Below are 21,396 nucleotides of genomic sequence, written 5' to 3'. Positions count from 1 at the left end.
GCAGCGTTGGAGTCACAGAATTATTACAGCAGGACTACACTGATTGTTTTTGTGTTGTTAGAGTCATTGACCACGCTTGACCTCATTCACAGACAAGAAAGAACACACAGTGCAGGAGGAGTCACCATTTGCTCTCTGAACTGAATCAGAATATCTCAGACTCTCTTAAAAAACACGAGTCGTTACGTAAACAGTGCAAACGCTGTTCCGTTTCCACTGGGACTCCTCAGCCAGAGGGAGAACAGTGAGCTGCCTCCTGCACCGAACCAACACGCAACAACAAAACAAAGATTCTGGACTGGGACCGGGACTGGATCTGGGAACCAGACCAGATCAGACCAGAAGTACACAGCCAGGTCAGGACTGGGTGCCGTCTGAAGGGGAGAATAAGAAGAAGAAGAAAAAGAAGAGAGGACACATTGCACACAGACGAGCAGCGAGCGAGCCGGAGGGGACACAACCATGGAGAGTCAAAAATACTGCAGTCCACGTGCCGTGCAGCAGAGTGTGTGTGTGTGTGTGTGTGAGGGAGAAGGTGACTGCAGGTGTGTGAGTGTGTGAGTGTGTGCATGTGTGTGCATGTGTGTACATGCGTTCGGCGGACTCACTCCCAGGGGCTGGGCTGGTATTGGCTGTTGCGGTGGAGAGAGCTACGTGAGAGGGGGTAGAGATAGTGTTTACGTCGTGGAGCTGACTGAGCACGGAGGAGCGCCGTCTCACCGCTCCCTGAAACGAACCGCTTCGCTTGAACGTGCTCACTACCTCCATCTGCAGGACAGAGACAAAACAGCAGCACTCAGTCAGGGCAGGAAAGGCCAGTCTGAGAGCGTGTGTGTGTGTGTGTGTGTGTGTGTGTGAGAGTGAAGATAGTTCCTCCCTCAGTCAGTGTGACAGAAGCAAGAGTCCGTCATCTGCACCTCAACTGCTGCCTGAGTATTACTGACAAACACGATGGCGTCTGGATGTGAATATGTAGCCGACGGCGCGGTCGCATGTGTGTGTGTGTGTGTGTGTTCTGTACGCTCTGATTACTCCACACACTGATGGCACTTAACAGAGAGTGTGAGTCATCTGAGGATGCTCATGTTGACGCTGCTCTGCCATCTCAAGTCTGATTTCAGAGCTCTACATAGAGGTTACTCTGTAAGTCTACGCACATACTTCACCCAGTGGTTCTCTAACTTTTTACACTAACACCATTATCACCAACGTTCAAATGCAGTGGTGAAAAAAGGCCTCGTAAAGTCAGCTTCACACTCTTCTCAGGAGGCAGATTTACTTCACACACTCAGAAATCAGATTAAGACGGAGCGAGAGATAAGGTGACTCTAATTATTATTATCTAATTTATTATATATCTTTTCTTATTCGTTTCATTTTCTTTGCACTACAGTCACACACCCTGGAACCACCAGAGAACCACCAGAGGAAGCTCAGTGGAACACGCATCACAGCTTGAGAACCATGGCATCTTAGCTGTGTTCCATCACGCTTTTACCTCTTCAGCACCCGCGTTAACAGATTAACGTGTTCACACCGCACGTCTCAGGTGCATCTACTTTTGACCAATGTTCACGTGTGACGCACACACACGACGATCTGTCGATAATGATAGTGACATTCTACCGTCATGATCACATCAAACTGTGGTGTTTGGGTGATGAGCGAACACGTGTGTGAGCCACACTTTCCCAGAGACTTTTTAGTAAATAAATGAGCACATTTTTCTTAAGATTGTTGAATAACATGCGTGAAATTAAGTTGTGATTCATTTATCAAACATTATCTCCAGGAAATGTCTGGTTTATTCGATTAAAAATACAGAAATGGCAGTAAAGTCTTTTCATGATTGATATTGCAATCTGCGCTGCACTACTCTTAAAAAGTGGATTCTCATATAAATATATCTATGAAACCTCGCCTGATAACGTTTTGAGCACAGGTGTTTACGTGTCGCGCCGCCATTACACTGCCAATCCACTAGTTGGCAGGCGTAGGATTTCTCTGCCACTGTGTTTCCAGTGTCTACTGTATGTGTCTATTTCTTCCACCTGTGCGTCTTTGTAACGGGAAGACGAGCAGTTGTACAAATTGCTGCACTTCTTGACAAAACAGTCAGATTCACCCTTTGTTAAAACTCGACTGGGCTTTGGAGGAAATGACGACACCAACAACGGACCAATCACAGCTGCTCGCTGCGCGTGTCGTGAGCCCCTGAGCCAAGTGTCCGCCTCGGGTTGTTGTTGTAGGAATGACGTGGAACCGTAAAATCAGGATTGACTGATCATTCTCGCACTGAGTAGCGAGCGAGTCAGTCTGCTTTGTAATGGGCTACACACACAATGTGTGTACACTCAGGTACGCACACACACAGTCACAGCATTAATCCTCTCTCATGATCTCATCTCAAAAACCACTTGTGAGTTAGAGAACTCAGAAAACAACCGTTGGCTGTGAGAGAGAAAAAGACTGGGGTCAGAGTGTTTGGCACAGGTCAGAAGAACAGCACACACAAAGATGGAGAGACTCACTTTTGGAGAGTAAGAACAATTCAGATACAGAGATAAACCTTTGAATATCTTTCTGTCTTTCTTTCTTTCTTTCCAAAAGTCTCTGGTGTTAGTTAGTAAAGGCCATGATACAGTGAACCATGACGATTTCATCACAAAGCACTGGATTAAAGCTGCAGTCAGTGAAACACTTTTCAGTCAAATATGTGTTAAAAGTCCAGTGTGTAACATTTAGGAAGAATGCTGCGTGTCAGTGTATAATCACATTATAATAATATAACAGGTTGTTTTTCATAGTCTTAGAGTAAAACTTAACATAAGGTAACGGCCAGAGGCCACTATTTTGTGGCACCACGTTGCTACGGCAACCCCCAAACAGACAAACCATCCAGAGCACGCAGTTTGAACTGGAAGAAGACTATTTAAGACCTTTGTGGTGTGTGAAGGCCACCGTAGCTCCCTGACACGCTCTCACCGAGCCTCACCACTAGATGTCACTAACTTTTACACACTGGACCTTTTAAATAACTCTATACTCTGACAGATGTCACTGATAACTAAGTGTTGGAGAAACTTTTCCACTATTCCACACAACACTGGAACTCTCCACATAGAGGCGGTCCTCTCTCTTAGCCCCGCCCCCTCACCAAATACTTCCAGGAGACTGTGTGTGTGCCAAAAGTGGACACCACTGACAGCAGCTTAAGGAAATCCAAATATTCTGCATTATTGTGATACAGTTACATTATTTTCTTTTTGCACATTCCCAGTTTGTCCATGAAGCATCTCAAACAAACATCTCTGTATGATGATCTCTACGTGTGTTTGTGTTTTCAAGTGTGAACTTCTGGTTTTATTTTATTTATTTATTTTTTTTGGGGGGGGGGGGGGGGGAGGGGGGGTCACGTTAAACAGTACCTGAGTCTGGATGCGGTTGAGGCCTCTGAACCAGAGGATCTGTCCGCGGCGCAGCTCTCTCTCGGCACAGTCGATCTCCTCCTCATCCTCTGCCATCTCCTCCCCTTCCTCCTCGCTGGGCTCGAGGCCCAGCCCCGCCTCCTTCAGGCACGGAAGCCGCTCTGTCGGCACTGTGGCAATCACCTGGAAATGGGGGGGGTTTCAGCGTTGTCATTTGACAGAAAGACACATGTATGTGTGGGTTCAGGAGATAGAGCGGGTCACCCTAAAACCAGAAGGTAAGTGGTTTGATCCTCCACTAAAGATAATACAGTATCTTTCTATACTATATTTATTATTTAGCCTTAACTGTTTAGTATCATGTGTAGTATCACGTACAGTACAGCAGTTAAGTTTACAGAAAGTTTCACAACACTACGATGTGTTTTGGTGAATTTATTGAATATTTCTAACTTTGCGTGGAAAAATCTAAACTGGATGAAAAACTGAGGCAGAAACGAGGCGACCTGGAGGGGCAAATCTGCACAGCTGCTGATCCATAACAACATATTATGTTGGTCAGACTGCGGCTACAGTGAAGGATGATCGGGTGGCTGGAGGGTGCGGGTATTACTTGTTGAAAAAACATTGCTGCGGGTGGATTATTGATATTTAGCAGTGGGTGCGGATGACATCACAGCTCTCTATCACCTATTTTACTCTCACTGCTGTTTGATTTGTGATTAGATCTCTTTTTGTTTCGTTTAGTTGTCGGTCACTGCTTTGATGGTCTATATTGGACATTACAGCCATGTTTTTAAGCCTAAAATGAAGTCGTACAGTGTAGAATATTTTTATTTTTCACCCTCCGCACTTTAAACAAAAACAAAAAAGGCTGACAATGCGACAAAGATTCAACAATCGACTCTCAAAATGCCGTGTCGTTCCCATCCCTAGCATCCATTCTTTAATTTTTACTTTTATTTTGAAAATCAAATTGATGGATGGATAATTCCGTGTTTTGTTGGGCTGGAGAAGATTTTCAGACATTCTTAAGTTACGCCTATGACAGAGCATAAGTGGTATCTACAGTAAGTCTTTATTTCTCTAGGTAAATCAGGCCTGTCAGCCTTGATTTTGACTCAGCGAGGCTGAAGAGCTGCTTACCTGCCCCCAGAGCAGCTCTCCAACTCCCACGAAGAGACACCAGAGCCACTGCTCGATGTTGAGAGGGGCACAGCTGAAGGGCTTCCCTCCCCACTGCACGATCACGATCTGCAGCACAAACACAGACAGACAGACAGACAGACAGACGGGGGGATGCAGATTTATTCCCATCATCCTCCTCTTCCTCACATAATATACTTCAGACTTTATTCATTTTCTGTGATTTAGTTTCATTTTCTACACACTCCGGTCAAAATTCCTGGTATAAACAGTAAAAAACTGTTTTTCTGATTTACCACCAGAACACGCATGCGTACCACTGGTGGTACATGTACCACAGTTTGAGAACCATGGCTCTAGAGCCTTCGTCAATGTTCAAAAAGGCCATGGTAACAAAAACTGGGCATTTTTTACCTCGTAGCTCCAATAGGAATGTAATATAAAATCGACTCTTTTGATAATATGAGGTGACATTTCAAGCAAAATATTATGATTTTGATGTCATGGGGGTTTGAATCTCCGTTTCGGGCGCTTGAAAACACAGCAGCCACATCACAACTCTGAAAACAAAGTGTGGATGTAACGCACACACACACACAATACAGAAAGTCAATATGTCTTTGAGTTACTCTTTAAATATCATTTATTTCCTATCTGTGTCTTTAAATTTGGACCCCGGTGACACCATAATCTTATCAGTCTAATAATAATAATCATTTTAAAGAGCAACACAAACACAGCAGGAAGCAGACAGTGAAGCACAGTCATAAACCTCAGTGGGACGAGCATGCGGCGTATCATCAACACTGTACAGTAATAATAGCTGCCTGTAGGGACGAGGGATCCATCTTTTCTCCCTTATCGCTGCCACTCTCTTTCACCTTTCTTTCACTGCCTCCAGTCTTCACACACACACACACACACTCCACTTCCCTGCAGCTCCCTTTCTTCTCCCATTTCTCCCCAGAGTATCACCGAGCACTCACTGAGGAGCTTTGGGAAAAAAAATATCCGCCTTCCATCTCTCTCTCTCTCTCTCCATCGCTCTCTCTCTCTCTCTCTCCATCGCTCTCTCTCTCTCTCTCTCCATCGCTCTCTCTCTCTCTCTCTCTCCCTCTGTCATGGTTTGTCACTTGTGTGTTTGTTGTGTTGTCACATTTCCACGCTCAGTGAAGTAAAATTCACTTTAGGGCAAAACAGAAGTTCACTTTTAGAATCTTAAATGTAGTGGAGTGAGACACAAAGAAAAGAGCACTTTATTAGGTACACTATTCTTGCTACATTACTTATTATTGCATTACATAGCCGTATCAGTGATGCAATAAGGATGTTGAGTGCATACAGTACCCAGTCATTTACTTAGATGTGCGTGCGTATTAAAGCTAAGCTAATTAAAGGATTATTTCCCTAATCGATGACTTGTTATCAGAAAATGTTCATCGGTGTCTCCACAAATCGAAATGATTCAGTATTCATGATTTCTGTGGAGCAACGACACCAGAAAATATTGACATTTAAGAAGCTGTAAAACCAATAATTCCACAACAATGTCTGACGATTCATTTAGGAATCTATTAGTAATCGATTCATCGTTGCAACTCTAGTGTGTACTGTGTATGTACTGTGTATGTACTGTGTATATAACGTTACCTTCTGTTCTGACATCTTGATTTTCTGAATAATTGAATTAGGGAGAAAAAAAACTTCCTGACCACTTTATTAGGCACATCCTTATCATTAAATAATATTACATATAGTGGTTTTTTTTATCTTCTCAGGGAACAACATGAAAGCTTGAAATAAAGCACTAACAGGAGAGAGTGCAGGAGATCACATTAAAGGACACATCAGGGTGTGATGGGGGGGGGGGGGGGGGGGGGGCATCAGAGGAGATGAGTCGACAAGATGTTCTTGAAAATGGAGAGAACGCTGACCCTGCGTGTGCTGAATGCATTTGTTAAATTGTTCAATAATCAAGAACAGTGTGGTCTGTGATTGCTGCGTAGACTGTGTGTGTGTGTGTGTCAGATGATGTTTAAGTGGCCACAGAAGAGAAGAGGAGTACTTTTACGCTTCTTCTTCTTCTTCTTCTGACACATATTCTTCCTTTTACCAATCAAGCAATGGACAGTCTTTGTTTAACTCATCCTGAAATCTGCTTCTCTCAGATACACATACGTTGAGTGTATGATGTACAAACAGAAACAACAAACGTCATAAATCCAGAGTTTAACAGGCATTATAAATCCTAAAGGCCCAAAATTGATATCTCAACCAAAAGCTCTGAAAACGGGAAAACAACGGCTGCCACAGCTGAAGTGTCTTGTCTTTCTAAAGGCAGTAATTATGCTCTTTGAGTCAAATACACCTTGAAATGAGGAGGTGATTCAGTTTCCCTAGAGAGAAAAATACACGTCTTCAAAATATAACGTGACGACTATAAAAATGTGCAGCAAACATTTGATGGTGTCTGTTTTCTCGTCAGCAGTAAAGGATTATACCTTCAAGGTGATCAGTGAGTACTTTTTGCTCAGGTGTGTTTATATAGTTTGGTGAAAATTAAAGCCGCTGTATATAAAACTGCTCTATGGGTTAAAAACCTACTCTTACTGGACTCTTTTACTATGCTCTATATTGTTTTTAAGCTTTCTATATTTACTGATTTAAATTTTTGTTTTTTTATGTCATTCTGTGCAGCACCTTTTTAAATGTGCTCTATAAATGAGTTTGAGTTGAGTTTTCCTGCACAATTATCGCTACGTTATATCACATGAGCTTGAATGTGACCTATAAACACACACACACACACCCAGGATGTTCATATAAGGCGTTGTGTATTATTCCCACGGCCAGAACAAAGAGCATTAAGGGTTTAAAGGCCACATAGACCGGAAGCTCCAATTAACGCTGCGTTTGTGTGTGTATCTGCGTCATGACCTCGTTTATGAAACCCTAAAGTTTCAGAACAAACAGTTCAGCCACTGCTGAGAAAATAGTGTTGTATTGTTTTCCTGGGCTCTGCGAAGTGGATCGGCACTTCCTTAATTTGATGTCGTCATCAGAAATCCTCACCACTCCTCTCACCACCGTAGCGCCTCCCGGTGCGGGCACTCGTCCGGGCACATCCGGTTGCGTACATTCAACCGCAGAAGAAGAAGAAGAACTACTCTCGTTGTAGCTGCTGAGATGCAGAGCATCCACCGTGCCAGAGGGGGAGCTGTGTATCTGAGAGCTGGCCTATCTATTACATCACTTCCAGGTACCTGGCCAATCACAGTACAGTAGGAAAGCTCTCGTTGGCTGGCCAATCACAACACAGTCCACGTTCTGGGGGTGTGGTTTTGGTCTGAAACAGCGCGGCTGACGAGAGCGTCAGTGAGGAGATATTTTGATCGGCTCGTTTGCAGCGATTAGGAGGTTTTTAATCATGAAAACAAGTTAATATATGTAAGTAGACCTCCATAACTAACATATGTGTGATACAAGCATTCTATGTCACCTTTAATAAATAAAGACAGGTGTTTGAGTCTAATTCTACCTGTAATAATGACTTCATTAAGGAATTAACAAAAATCCAGAGGTTCTTTAACTTGGCCACAATGCCAAAACTGAAACTTCACACGGAGCTAAGTACGTCTGCGGGGCCGGCCCCCGGGCTCCGGGTTTACCTGTGGGAGGAGCCACTCACCCTGTGTGGGTTGGGCTAATCCAAAATAGGGAAAACAAGGGGGGTATTCTCTTTCAGACACGCTGTTACCTGTGAAACACGGGTGCTCTGAAAACACCCCCATTAGCACTTGGTACTTTCCTCCTGATGAAATGAACCATAGACTGTATGAAATTAACATGGAAAAAAATCAAATATTCTTCTGTTGAAGGTTAAAATCCCACTGGTTAATAATAAATGGGTCAGTTTTTCTCACACCTACTGTTCTCTGTTTAAGTATTATCACTTGATCAAGCCTATTCTAATATTCCACACTACAAAATCAGTCATTAAAGTATGTATGATTCGTGCTGATATCGGATCGATATCGGTATCGGTATCGGTCAATACTCAAGGCTGCAATATCAGTATCATATCAAGGTGATCAGTGAGTAGAAGTGAGTAGAAGTGAAAACGTTCCCTATCGTTTAGACAAACTTGAAATCTGGTCCTAACACAGACATCAGACAGCAGGGAGAGGATGAGTGGGGTTTATTTTCCCTTGTACCTGCACAGCGAACGTCCCCAGCACGATGGAGCAGAAGATGGGGTTGCCGAAGATGCCGTCAAACACGTTCCTCTCCCCGTGGATCTTGCGCGCGTTGATCTCGTTGAACAGCTGCATGAGGACGAACGTGTTGAAGATGATGGTGTAGTGCTCGGAGGGAGGCGAGTGCAGCGGAGCGTTGCGGCCGCAGTCGATGTTGAACATGCGCTCGCCTGCGCGGGGAAAAAAGACGAGAGGAAGAGGAAGAGGAAGAGGAGAGAGACGTGAAGAGAATCGTCTGCTGTTCTTCACTGTGTTTGATATCGTTATATCGTTTTTGTTTTTTTAAATGAGCCAATTGTGGATTTACTGTATGATGCAGATTTTCTTTTCCCCTCTTATTCTGATATATAATATAATAATAAATGCTACATACTGTGTAACTGATTACATTAGAGATGATGTTATTGTGATGGAGCATCTCACATAATAAGTTGACAATGAAAGCAGACCTCTTTGTAAAAAGCTAATGGTTGACATATAAAGAAAGACACGATTAAATAAGGACGCTTAAACATAATAACACAACTGCACACAGGCTCTGTTCTTTTTGCTTTGGTTTTTATTTATATACCTTGATCCTCAAAGATTGTATGACACTGTATTGATAACATCAGATAAGATTGTTAACTAAATAAATAAGTAAACTGTGTAACTGATTCATTTCGATAAGATAAGAACTACTTTTAAATTGAAATTGATTCAAAATTAAAAAATTCTGATTCAAGGTTATTAAACACATTTATGATTTTGTTTTTTCTTTTTTTTAAATGTAACCTGTATTGAATAAAGACTCATTGAGATTAAACATCTCTTGCTAAACAATCAGTGGTACAATTATAAAATCCACATAATCAGCAATTCTTTTTTAAATTTATTTATTTGTGAGGTCCGTTTAGGGCCATTTTGTCTGGTCACCACAACTTCAAAGGGCTTTTTCAAGGTTAAGACCTGGTTTTAGGGTTAGATTTAGGGTAAGGGACTAGGGGCAGGGGTCTGCAACCTGCGGCTCTAGAGCCACATATAGCGCTTCAGCTGCTCTACAGTGGCTCCTAGAAGAGCCACACCTCTTATTTAGAGATCAAGGCGATAAAGTGTTTTAATATTTTGTGAAATGAAACAAACTATCGTTCTGTTATATAACTGTATCGTATATCTGTATAAAGACCTTTAAAGGTTCATTCAAAAAAATTTGTCCCGTTCGGTACGCTTGTCACGGTTCAGTGAGACTTGCTCCACTGACCCAGGGAAGTTTTTTTTTTACATTAGGTACGAGGAGGCGTGTCCTGTTGAGTGCTGCAGGTCAGTTGCAAAAATGTCACTAGAAAGACGCAGGAGGAGCCCCAGAGTTGGAGGACGCCCCAGCAGCAGCAGCATCGTTTCCTTCTCCTGTGTGGGAGCATTTCAGATTTACTGTAACCGATGATGACAGTGGATAAAACTGTAACTGCATGTAAGCACTGCACACAGCAGTGAAAAGCTCAGTTTTGCAGACCCGCCCACTTTATGAAAGCCACACCCGTGAGCATCTTTGTGAAGCACTGACACAAGCGGTGACAGAATGGAAACTAGAATAAATATATAAACGTGTAAATGCAGCAATGTCTCTCCTCTTACTGTTTCAAAATCTCTGGATTGTTACAATGATGCCTGATTATTTCAGTTTTTGCAAGATTGCATGACATGTCCTTAAGAATATCTGATAAAAAAAAAAGAAATCTAATTATTAGGCAATAGATCTGATACATGGTATGTTATGAGTGTAAAAAAAATACAAAAAAAACAGCCGAACTGGACCGAAAACCGCTTAATTAACCGAACCGTGGCTTTTGTGAACCGCTCCACGTGTTGTTATCTTAATTTTGTGGGTCAAATAGGATTTGCGCCTCCAAAGGTTGCAGACCCCTGGGATAGGGAATGCATTATGTCTGACAGTGTCCTCACTACGATATAAAAACAAGTCTGTGTGTGTGTGTGTGTGTGTGTGTACGCATGCAATACCTATAAACAACAGGGTAAAGATGATGACCAGCTGGTACACTCCATGGCCCAGGATGTTCTTCATCATGGTCAGTGAGATGAGTGGGTTGTTTCGGCCGTAAGGTTTCCGTAGCAACAGGGCCTCAGTGGGGGGCTCGGTGGCCAGAGCCAGAGACGCGAACGTGTCCATGATCAGATTCACCCACAGCATCTGCACGGCCTTCAGAGGAGAGTCCTGCACACAGAGACATTATTATTAATAATAATAACAGTGTGAGTATGAGGGACACGCTGAAGAAAATAACCTTTATGTTATTGACAAGAAAAGTTGTAATATTAGCAAAAAAATGTGCAATATTCAGAACAATAATGTACGAGAATGAAGTTGAGACATTCAAATGAGTCGTACTATTACGAGAATAATGTTGAAAAAAAGTCAGAACATTACAATTTCATTTCTCATAATTATATGACTTTTTTCATTATTTTGAGACTTTTAACGAGAAAGTTGTAATATTCACAAAAGAGTCGTAATATTACAAGAATAATGTTGAAATTTTACAAAAAAGTTGTGAAACAACGCAAACAAAGTTATAATACTGCAAGACAAAAGTTGCAAAATAAGCAGAATAAAGTAATATTCCAAGACAAAAAGTCATAATATTAGAAAGAAAAAGCTACAAGATTACGAGAATAAAGAAGTTAAATAAAATCTAAAATGATCAGCTGTAACCTGCAACAAGATGAGACATTAAGTAAGGTTACACTTTAGTGTGAGTTTCACAAATAAGCAAATATTACATGTTTTGACACATGAAAAAGTCTCTTCTGAAGAACGAACCACAGACTAAAACAGTAAAGCTTCTCTTGTGAGGAGGGAAAATGGCCGATAAACGTGGACTACAAGGCTGAAAACGCTGCAGAGAGGTTTTTATACTTTCTGAAGAAACAATTATGTCCATAATTAAGATTTTGGATCCAGAAGGAGCAAAACTCCCGTGAGCGTGGCGGCGTCTCCGACATGAAACACTGAATCCATATGGCAGGCACTGCAGTTCACTGCGGCATGGAAGGAAATAGCTGTCACATCATCACGTGGATGGAGGCATACGCCACTAAACAGTGACTAAAGCGTTGGAACTTTTTTTCCTCATAATTTTACGACTTTATTCTTCTGTACGTCCCTAATACTCTTGCTCTGTCTCGACACATACAGTGTGTGTGTGAGTGGGTTAGCCTACCTGAGTGATGCAGGCCCCGGTGAAGGCCACGATGACAGCCACCACGTTGACCGTGAGCTGGAACTGCAGGAACTTGGAAATGCTGTCGTAGACGTTTCGCCCCCACATCACTGCCTTGACAATGCTGGAGAAGTTGTCATCCGTCAGGATGATGTCAGACGCCTCCTTCGCGACGTCTGTCCCCGCGATACCCTGGCGGAGAGGACGAGACAGAGACAGAGAGACAAAGAGAGTGAAGAGGGAGAGGCAGAGACCCGTGTGACAGGACTCATGCAACCGCTCAAGCATCCAGATCATTGTGGAGTGTTACTGTCCTGCCTCCAAGTGCTCACCCTCAGACTCACCCTCAGACTCACCCTCAGACTCACCCTCAGACTCACCCTCAGACTCAGACTCAGACTCAGACTCAGACTCAGACTCAGACTCAGACTCACCCTCAGACTCAGACTCAGACTCAGACTCACCCTCAGACTCAGACTCAGACTCAGACTCAGACTCAGAGCACCAAACATGTTTACAATACCTTTATTAACCCTTAGAACACACAGCATTTCGGCTGCTACTATGTTTAAACGTACAGTATATACAGAGGCTATAAGAATGAGCGATATAGAGTGTTTTATATCCTTTTTTTCAATGTTTAATTTTCAACAACTCTATAAACACGTGAGCAAAAAGGAATCACAATGTTTAAAATTGGATTGAATTTGTGAAATTTGGAAATACGTTCATGTTCGTTTTTATGAACAAAAAGAAAAGAAAACAGTCTCAATTTGTGACTTCTGCCTAATTATTGCTACTTTATATCACTACTAAAAACGCAAAATAAAATGAATCATAACTTTGACTCAACAACGCACATTTTTGCCTCAATATGTCTAATTATAAGGGTTAATCTACTCATACTTGCTGTTTTTTTGTCAATAGCAATGTAGGTCACACTCATTTCAACCTGTATTTCTGCACGTGTTGACATAAAATGATAAATAAACATGTATACTGTACAGACCGTACAGTATACATGTTTATACTGTATTATACTGTATATTAAGTACTGCACTTGAAGGCTTTAACACCACATAAGCATTCACGGTGAGGAAAAAGAATTGTGGGGTTACCATGGCAAAGCCCACATCAGCCTTCTTCAAAGCGGGTCCGTCATTAGTTCCGTCCCCCGTTACCGCGACAACCTGCCTCTGTTCTAGGACGGTGCTGTCAATTATGCCTGGATGCAAACACAGAGGGAAAAATACGCTAAATAAGTGTGTGTGTGTGTGTGTGTGTGTGTGTGTGTACCTGTATTTGTTACCTCTTTAGGACCTTTTCAGGAATAAACACTGACCTCAAAGAGACAAAAACATGGTCCTAATGTGGCAGAACCTCATTTTTGAAGAAGTTTAGGACTAAGATTTGAACTGCGGTTATGGTTAAGGTTAATGCTTTGTTTAGGCAGTCCAAATGAATGGAAATCAATGCCGAGGTCCAGGAAGAGTAGCTGCACAAACCTGTTTGTGTGTTTGTGTGTGTGTGTGTTTGTGTGTGTGTGTGTGTGTGTGTGTGTGTGTGTGTGTGTGTGTGTGTGTGTGTGCGTGTTGTGGCTGCATTTCATTCTGAGACTCACCTTTAACCAGCGTGTGTTTGTCTGTCGGCGAAGATCGAGCCAGAACGCGGAGCTTGGGCCAGATTTTGTCGATGCGTTCCTGTTCGATCTGTCAGACACGAGACGGAGGGGAAACATGTGTGATTGTGTACAAACACCATTGACTTATTATTAACTCGTCTTCTTTCACTAGATGTCACTGTTGACACAGATTATGGTTCAGGAAACAGAAGAAAAACACTGTCAAACTAGAACATTATTTTAAATCTACTTTCACATGAAGATAATTGCATTGAACAGAACAGCAGTAATTAGCAGCTGTCCGTCCCACTTATATTCCTGACAAATCTAGATGATAAAAATAAAAAGTAATACCTTCATAAATGAGTACTAACTAAAAGCTGCTGTCAGTAAAATCATCTTTTGACTAACAAGCTTTTCCTTTGCTGCTGTTAGCAGGAACACGTGGGATGCTAGAGCTAGCAGAGAGCAGCTAACTGCTAAGCATTGGAAATACTAAATGAAATCTAGTATTTCATAAATAAAAATCCTCAGTAATCTTCTAAAATAATGTGTAGACCAGAGGAAGAGAAAAGATATTCTTTCAAATATAAACAAATATGAGCAGAGAGGAATTCCAAAAAAGAGGCTTTAGCCAAGTATAGTGCTAACAATCTCTCTTATACACTTTGTTGGTGGATATTCAACGTGTATAATGTTGTCACGTATAAATATAATGCTTTATAATGCTGCTCTAAAGCAGGCACACTTTCACTTTTATAGGTTTAATGTTTATACAAATAAATAAAACAGACACAGGGAAAGTTTGTGTGTGAACACAAGCTTCTTATTTTTGTATTTTTGTCTTTTATCTGTCGACCTACTTAAATCACTGTAGTTGGTTTAATTATGAGGACTGACAGTTTAATATTCATTGATTATTGTGGCGTTTTTGTTTCACAGAGCTCGAGCTATTGTTCGGCGGCAGGTCCAGTGTGTAAAATCTAGGTGAAATTATTTTTATTTAGCATAAATTGAAGATAAAATATCTGCCAGATTGTATTATAGTTTTTTATTAGCCCTCACTGTGGAGTCAGCACCCACAACCCAGAATGGACAAACTAAACAAAATAGTTTTTTTAAACTAAACTAAACTAAATCTTTTACTTATAATATAATATTTCTTCATTTACACACAGGCTCCACCCATTATTTAAATTTGGATTGGATTTTCTCGACACAACTCACCTCTCCCTTCTCGTTCCTGATTCGTCGGTTGAAGTCTTTGCCCTCTAGACAAATAAAATCATCCCCGGGTTGGATGATGCCACATTTAGCAGCAATGGCCCTGGCTGTGTTAATGTTATCGCCGGTCACCATTCGCACCGTGATGCCTGCACGCTGACACTTACGGATGGCTTCAGGCACCTGAGAGGGACATACAATGCTGGTCATGTCATGGATTACACACACATTAACACACACGTGTACACTCCACAGTACACAGTACACAGTACACAGTACACAGTACCTCAGGCCGCACTGGGTCCTCTATCCCAACCACGGTGATGCAGGTCAAATCAGTCACTATGTCGGCCTCACTTTCCCAGTCTGGCTCCGGATTGCCTGGCAGGTCGCGGTACGCGATGCAGATGGTCCTCAAGCCCTCGCATGCCATCGGCTCAATCACCTAATAATCAATCAATATTGCAGCTCTGATCAGAAAACAGGAAAAATGTCTCCCCAGTTTCACCATCGTAACCACAAACTGCGACACTTTTTTACACTATTATCGATTGCATGAACCTGGATTTTCACTATATAGTTTCAAGTTTGTCAAATGTTTGATTCGATCCGTATTAATGATTTAATCAGTTTAACTGAAAACAACATGGGCGATAATGGCCTTAAATCTTATCACGATGATGAAAACTTTCAGGATCGATAATTATCGCCATAAAATGTCAGATAGTTCAAGAGTGAGTTGAGTTAATTGAGTTTTTAAGCTTCTTAACAGACAGAAAACAACAACAGCAAATTTGGGGCAAAACCTTCATTGTAACTATATGTGTTTAGATACATAAGACATATATACACATATTTATGAAATTAAAACATTTATGTTGCAATATATGTTGTTATTGAAGGGGGAGGGGCATGTTTTTCCAACTCCAACTTATTGTCATCCAACCTCAATCCAAAATCAAGTAAATAAATTGTGAGTGAGGGTGTAGTAGAAAACTGTAGGGGATAAAACTATGGAGGCAGATCAGGGACAAAGGTTTTATTCCTCTGGGAACAAATATTTTATTTGAAAAAATAAATAAATAACTGAAAACTAGAAGTACAAGAATGTATTAAAATTTTAAAAAGTTTTTAAAACAAAATCCTTTAAACAAAATTCTGGAATTCTTTTGAATAAATAATACATTTTCATGTTTTATATGATATTTTTTTGATATTTTCGATATTTGAGGTTTTATTATTTCAGTTGCACAGCAAACGTCTTTTTAACAGTATACTATTTAAAACAATGGACACAAATCTAACAAACTGTTATTGAAGCAGCAGCAGCTGCTGCTTTTAAAAATTAAAATTAAAATTAATTAAAATTTTAAATTTAAATTTTAAATTTTAAATTAAGATAATTCTGTTCCCATTAAACGACTGCACACACGTGTGGGCACCAGTTTGATTGACAGCTGGCATCATCCAATAAGAGCCTGGTTGCAGATGAAGCCTCTGAACTTCCGTTTGCAAAAAGAGCAACATGGCAACGGGTCAAATCTGGAGGCTGTCGAGGCATCACCGAGTGTTTCCTCGTGGTGTGAACCGTCGTTTCGCTCTATAATGTTCAGGGGTCACGACCTTAGCGCCTTGAGTTAATGTATGTTGTGATTCGTGGCAACACAACGCTGCAATTGAAATTGAAATGTGTGCTGACCTTTTAAGTACTTTTGAATGGTCCGTGTCAAAGCTGCAGGGGTAAAAAGACCCGCGGCCCAGTGCAGACAGCAGAGGGACGACAACGTGATGCAAAGAGGAGATGACATGAAACTGCCACAGTGCAAAGTGAACGAGTGAGGCGGAATAAAGTTGTGTGTGGAGCAGAGAGAATTATTTCTCTCACGGCAAAAGCGGTGCTCATCGCGAGCCAAGACAGTCAGAGAAGAAAAACAGGCATTATTAATCCGCACATGTGGAAGGAATACAGCTAAATATCCCTTTATGTAAAACACATTTGGAATAAACAGTATGGTGGCTCTGGCAGTGGGAAAAACCTCTGCCTACCTAATAATAACCTAATAAAAGTGTATAAAGTTAATGAAAACTCAGCTTGAGTTTTACATTGAGTTTCACCTCATTATCTTCACCTGTCCAAACTTTATGATCAACTCTCAGCAAAGAGCTTTTTTCCACATTAATATAACCAGCATTTGTTGACTTCAAAGGAATTTAAAGGGGTAAGGTAGTGACGCATTGTCAGCTAAGCCCAGCATGCCACTGAGACACAAACCCTGGTTCATAAACAACAAAAACCTACTTAACAAAAGGATCACCTCATAACATCTCTTTCTGCTTCAGTCTACAATGTCTTAAGAATATGTGTGGCACTTTAGCTCAATGTTACACAGCTTTTTCTGCAGCAGTGGATCAACAACTCCTGTGTGTCATGAAGTCAAATTGCAGATTTTTTCTGTGGACTTTGGTGCAGGGAGTGAGTGGTTTACAGGCTGCGGAACAGCAAAGATAAACAAGCAAAGACACTTCTACTCTAGATCATAATCTTAAGAGGCTAAAATCAGTTTTTTCTTGTGTCTCTGCTGACAGCCATGTTTTTACTGTCTGCTGCTTGGCACCTTCTGGGTTCAAGAGACAAAGTGGTCAGCACAGAACTTGATAGAGCAAGTGTGTATTTTATCCAGTGAAGGGAGGAGGTGTACTTGTTTTTATTAGGCAGTATAAACACGGTACTGTCAGAAAAATAAGGAAAAGGGGGAGAAAGAGAGGAGGGGGACGTCACTAGTAAAGAGCTTTAAAGGATGAAGTCTCACCTGTTTGACCATCTCGTCCCGGTCACGTGGTCTGAAACTGCGCGGCTCACCGTTGGCATCAAGAACGGAGGAACATCTACAGAGGGAGAGAGAGTGGACAGACAGAAACTTCAGTGACCAGTACGACCACAGTGACATCAGAGCATCCTCCGTGTGTCTGGCTCCTCCTCCATCACTCACTTCTTCAGTAGAATTTCAGAAGCTCCTTTGCTGTAGAGGCGGAAGGAACCGTCGGGCAGCTTGATCACCGTGCTCATGGATTTACGCACAGAGTTGAATGTGTACACCTGAGAGAGATGGAAAAAAAGAGAGATTCTGAAAACAGATGAATGTTGTACCTGTATCGTTATAATAATAAATAATGTTGACATTAACAGGACCATAGGCCCCGTTCCAAACTCCCATCACAAGTGGACAGCAATAAACCTAAGCTCTGCATGCATAGCGTATTTTATAATGACTTGTTTTATTGTTGATGCTCTTTTCATTCTTTATTGTAGCGTACAGTTTATTTCTGATTTTATTGCTGTTATTTTTTATTTTTGTATTATCTGTGCAGCACTTTGGTTAACTGGGGTTGTTTTGATATAATATAACATAACATAACATAACATAACATAATATAACATAACATAACATAACATAACATAACATAACATAACATAACATAACATAACATAACATAACATAATATAATATTTCAAATATTTAACACATAATTAAAAAAATAAAATAAAATCAATGCAATTAAGCGGAGCTAATTTACTTGACCAAAAATACCAGCACACCCTCCACACCCACACTGGCTAAAGGTTGATGTGGAAAATTTAGAAAACTTTGAAAAGTTGATTGATGGATCCAGTCTATGTTAATAATGTAAATAAAAAGCTAACTACCGCTTGGACTCACTGGATACCTGGAAACTCATTATTATATTATCACTGTAGGGGACGATGGACTGTGAGAAATCACTGAAATAACATTAGGAGACAAATGCTAAGACTCTCCTCTCCAGAGGAACTATAGTGTCATGATGCCCACATGATGGACAGCTTGTCAGGTTGACCACAGTGGATCATCGCTCCAGTCGCTGGTGTCTTCTTCTGTTGCACCAACTGTCCTCATGTTCTCCATGAACCTTCTCTTTCTCTGCACTTGACCAAACCAGCTCAACCTTGTTGTACTTTATCTCCAAACCGCTGTAACCTGAGCTGTCCCTGGAATATGCTCATTTCTAATCCTGTCCATCCTGGTCAATCCCAACAATAACCTCAGGATCTTCAGCTCTGTCCCGATTGTCTCTCACTATCGCGTCTTGTAGACCTTCCTTTTCACTGGACTCAGTAAGAACAATCGATTGTTCTTCACGACATCACTTTTCCACTAACTGTGAGTAAAACCAAAGCTGAACAATAATATTTTATTATAGAAACTAAAAAACTTGGAGCTCGGTTCACATTAGCAACAGTAAGTCAGACTCAGTTCTTGTCAGAGTTGGATTCTGCCAGGTTTGCCCTTTATCATCGGCTCTGTTCATGACTTCTGTGGACAGGATTTGTAGGTGCAGCAGGGAGGAGGTGGAGGGTGACAAGGTTTGGGGGTCAGAAGATTCTATCCCTGCTTTTAGAAGATGACATAAACCTACTGGCGTCATCAAACGGTAAACTGCAGCTCGCTTGGGGACAGTTTTCACCCGAGATGAGGATCAAAAACGTAAAGTCTGAAGAACCTATGTTCTCAGCCAGAAAAAGATGAATCATCTACTTCAGGTTGACGAGGAGTCACTCCCCCAAATTGAGGAGACCAAGTATCTCAGGATCTTGTTCAGGAGTGAGGAGAGAGTGGAGCAGGTGATACCAACACTATACTGGTTCACTGTGGTAATGTCGTTCAGTTTACTGGTCAATCTATGTTCCGTCCCTCACCTGTGGTCACGACCTGTGTCTAGTGACCAAAAGAACGAGATCGCAGATACAAGAAGCCACGATGAGTTTCCACCTTGGAGATAAGGTGAGAAGCTCAGAGACCTGGGAGAGGCTCAGGGTCGAGCCGCTGTTCCTCTGCATCTAGAAGAGCCAGTTGAGTGGGTTTGGGTATCAAGTCAGGAAGCCTCCCAAACATCTCCCCAGGGAGACGTTCTCTGGTATGTCCAACCGGAGGAAGGTCCTGAGGCAGAACTGGGACAAGCGGGACAGATTATATCTGTTGGCTGGCCTGGGAAAGCCTCACTGTCCTCCAGGGAGAGCTGGTCGAGGTTTCTATTTTCTTCTACATCATTAAAACGGCAGAGATGGTTCTTTAGTTTGGTTTAGGTTTTGTTTTTCTGTTTCTGTACATCTGTAGTTCACAGCAGACAGTCTGTAATCTGTAAGTGCATTTAAACATTTGGGTACAAATAAGAGCTAGAAGTAAGTAAGAGCTTCAAGTAAGACAAACTATGAAGTGCTAGTCATAAGTGCGATGTATAAGTTTTTTGTTTTTTTTTTTTGTTTTTTTCTTGTCGTCGTCGTCTTAGTCGAGGTAGAGTCAGAAGAAATGTGTTTTTAGTCGGCGGTGGAAGATGTGGAGGCTTTCCGCTGTCTGGATGTTGATGGGGAGCTCGTTCCACCATTTGGGAGCGAGGACAGTGAACAGTCTGGAGTTCTGCGAATGCCTCTGTGATCCTCTCAGTGAGGGGGCAGCGAGCCGGTTTGCCGACGCAGAGCGGAGTGGGAGGGCTGGGGTGTAGGTTTAGTCGTGTTGGATGTTGTAAATGGTTTCCTACCTTGTACAGTCTCTCCTCGGGGATCTGCTCTCTGACCCGGGCGTAGTCCTGCTGAAGGTCTAAAACAAACCCCAGCAGACCACACTCTGTCTTGTTGCCCACCTGCTTGGCCAAACCTCCCTCCACATCAGGTGGCTGATCAGGACGGGAGAGAGAGGGGAGGTTAGAGGGGGCGGGGCGGTGAGAGAGTCACAAAAAAAACAAGAAAAAACAGATGACGAGTCAACACAAATAAAAGCAGGGAATTCATTCCTGCAAAGAATAATGCCGTCTCTACTGTCTGTTGATGTGTGACTCACTAAGATCTTGGAAGTGTAGGCGCTGTTGATAGCAATAGCGTTGACTAATAAGTCCACAGTCCGGGGGTTGATCTGTCCAGGGTCAGGGATGACACGGTGGTGCACATCACCTGGGCAACAACGAACTCATTTCAATGCATATGAATAACAGTCGGTGTTTATTCAACCTACATGCTTTAAGAATGCTGCTGTTTTCTGAAAATCTGTGGTTATTGATCCTTACATATGTGGTTACTTACATATGTGGTTATTTATCCTTACATATGTGGTTATTAATCCTTACATATGTGGTTATTTATCCTTACATGTGTGGTTATTTATCCTTACATATGTGGTTATTTATTCTTACATATGTGGTTATTAATCCTTACATATGTGGTTATTAATCCTTACATATGCCGACTTCACGTTAAAAAGAGACAGATAAAGTGCTATAAAAGTGAATTATGTTGTGTTTCCCACTGCCCTGCATGTTTTTAGATGTTGCCCTGCTCCAGCACACCTGACTCAAACGGTCAGCTCATCATGAAGCTCTGCAGAAGCCTGATAACGACGCATGCGTTTGAATCGGGTGTTTTGTAGCAGTGCAGTAACAGTAGAACCACAGTTCTAACACATATCATTGCTTTA

General features: G+C 41.7%; 1 protein-coding gene across 4 annotated transcripts in view; it reads right to left on the bottom strand.

Annotated features, from left to right (window-relative positions):
• Positions 1–21,396, bottom strand: part of atp2b3b (ATPase plasma membrane Ca2+ transporting 3b) — a 53,954-nt gene that overhangs the window by 8,238 nt on the left and 24,320 nt on the right. For 2 of the 4 annotated variants that reach the window (XM_058641908.1, XM_058641907.1), the window contains exons 12-24: positions 20,767–20,876; positions 20,468–20,602; positions 17,884–17,990; positions 17,704–17,779; positions 15,180–15,338; positions 14,897–15,076; positions 13,670–13,757; positions 13,167–13,273; positions 12,049–12,240; positions 10,829–11,042; positions 8,789–9,000; positions 4,575–4,682; positions 3,429–3,611 (exon numbers count right to left, since the gene is read on the bottom strand). In XM_058641908.1, coding sequence (XP_058497891.1) covers positions 3,429–3,611; positions 4,575–4,682; positions 8,789–9,000; positions 10,829–11,042; positions 12,049–12,240; positions 13,167–13,273; positions 13,670–13,757; positions 14,897–15,076; positions 15,180–15,338; positions 17,704–17,779; positions 17,884–17,990; positions 20,468–20,602; positions 20,767–20,876 — 1,871 coding nt within the window. Of the gene's footprint in view, positions 1–608; positions 769–3,428; positions 3,612–4,574; positions 4,683–8,788; positions 9,001–10,828; positions 11,043–12,048; positions 12,241–13,166; positions 13,274–13,669; positions 13,758–14,896; positions 15,077–15,179; positions 15,339–17,703; positions 17,780–17,883; positions 17,991–20,467; positions 20,603–20,766; positions 20,877–21,396 lie in introns of all 4 variants that reach the window. The other 2 variants (XM_058641910.1, XM_058641909.1) reach the window with 2 other exon arrangements.

Source organism: Solea solea, chromosome 11 (assembly GCF_958295425.1).
Source record: "Solea solea chromosome 11, fSolSol10.1, whole genome shotgun sequence".
In the NCBI taxonomy this organism is placed as follows: Eukaryota; Metazoa; Chordata; class Actinopteri; order Pleuronectiformes; family Soleidae; genus Solea; species Solea solea.
Note: the sequence above shows the minus strand (reverse complement) of the source record. Positions and strands in the feature narration are given on the sequence as shown.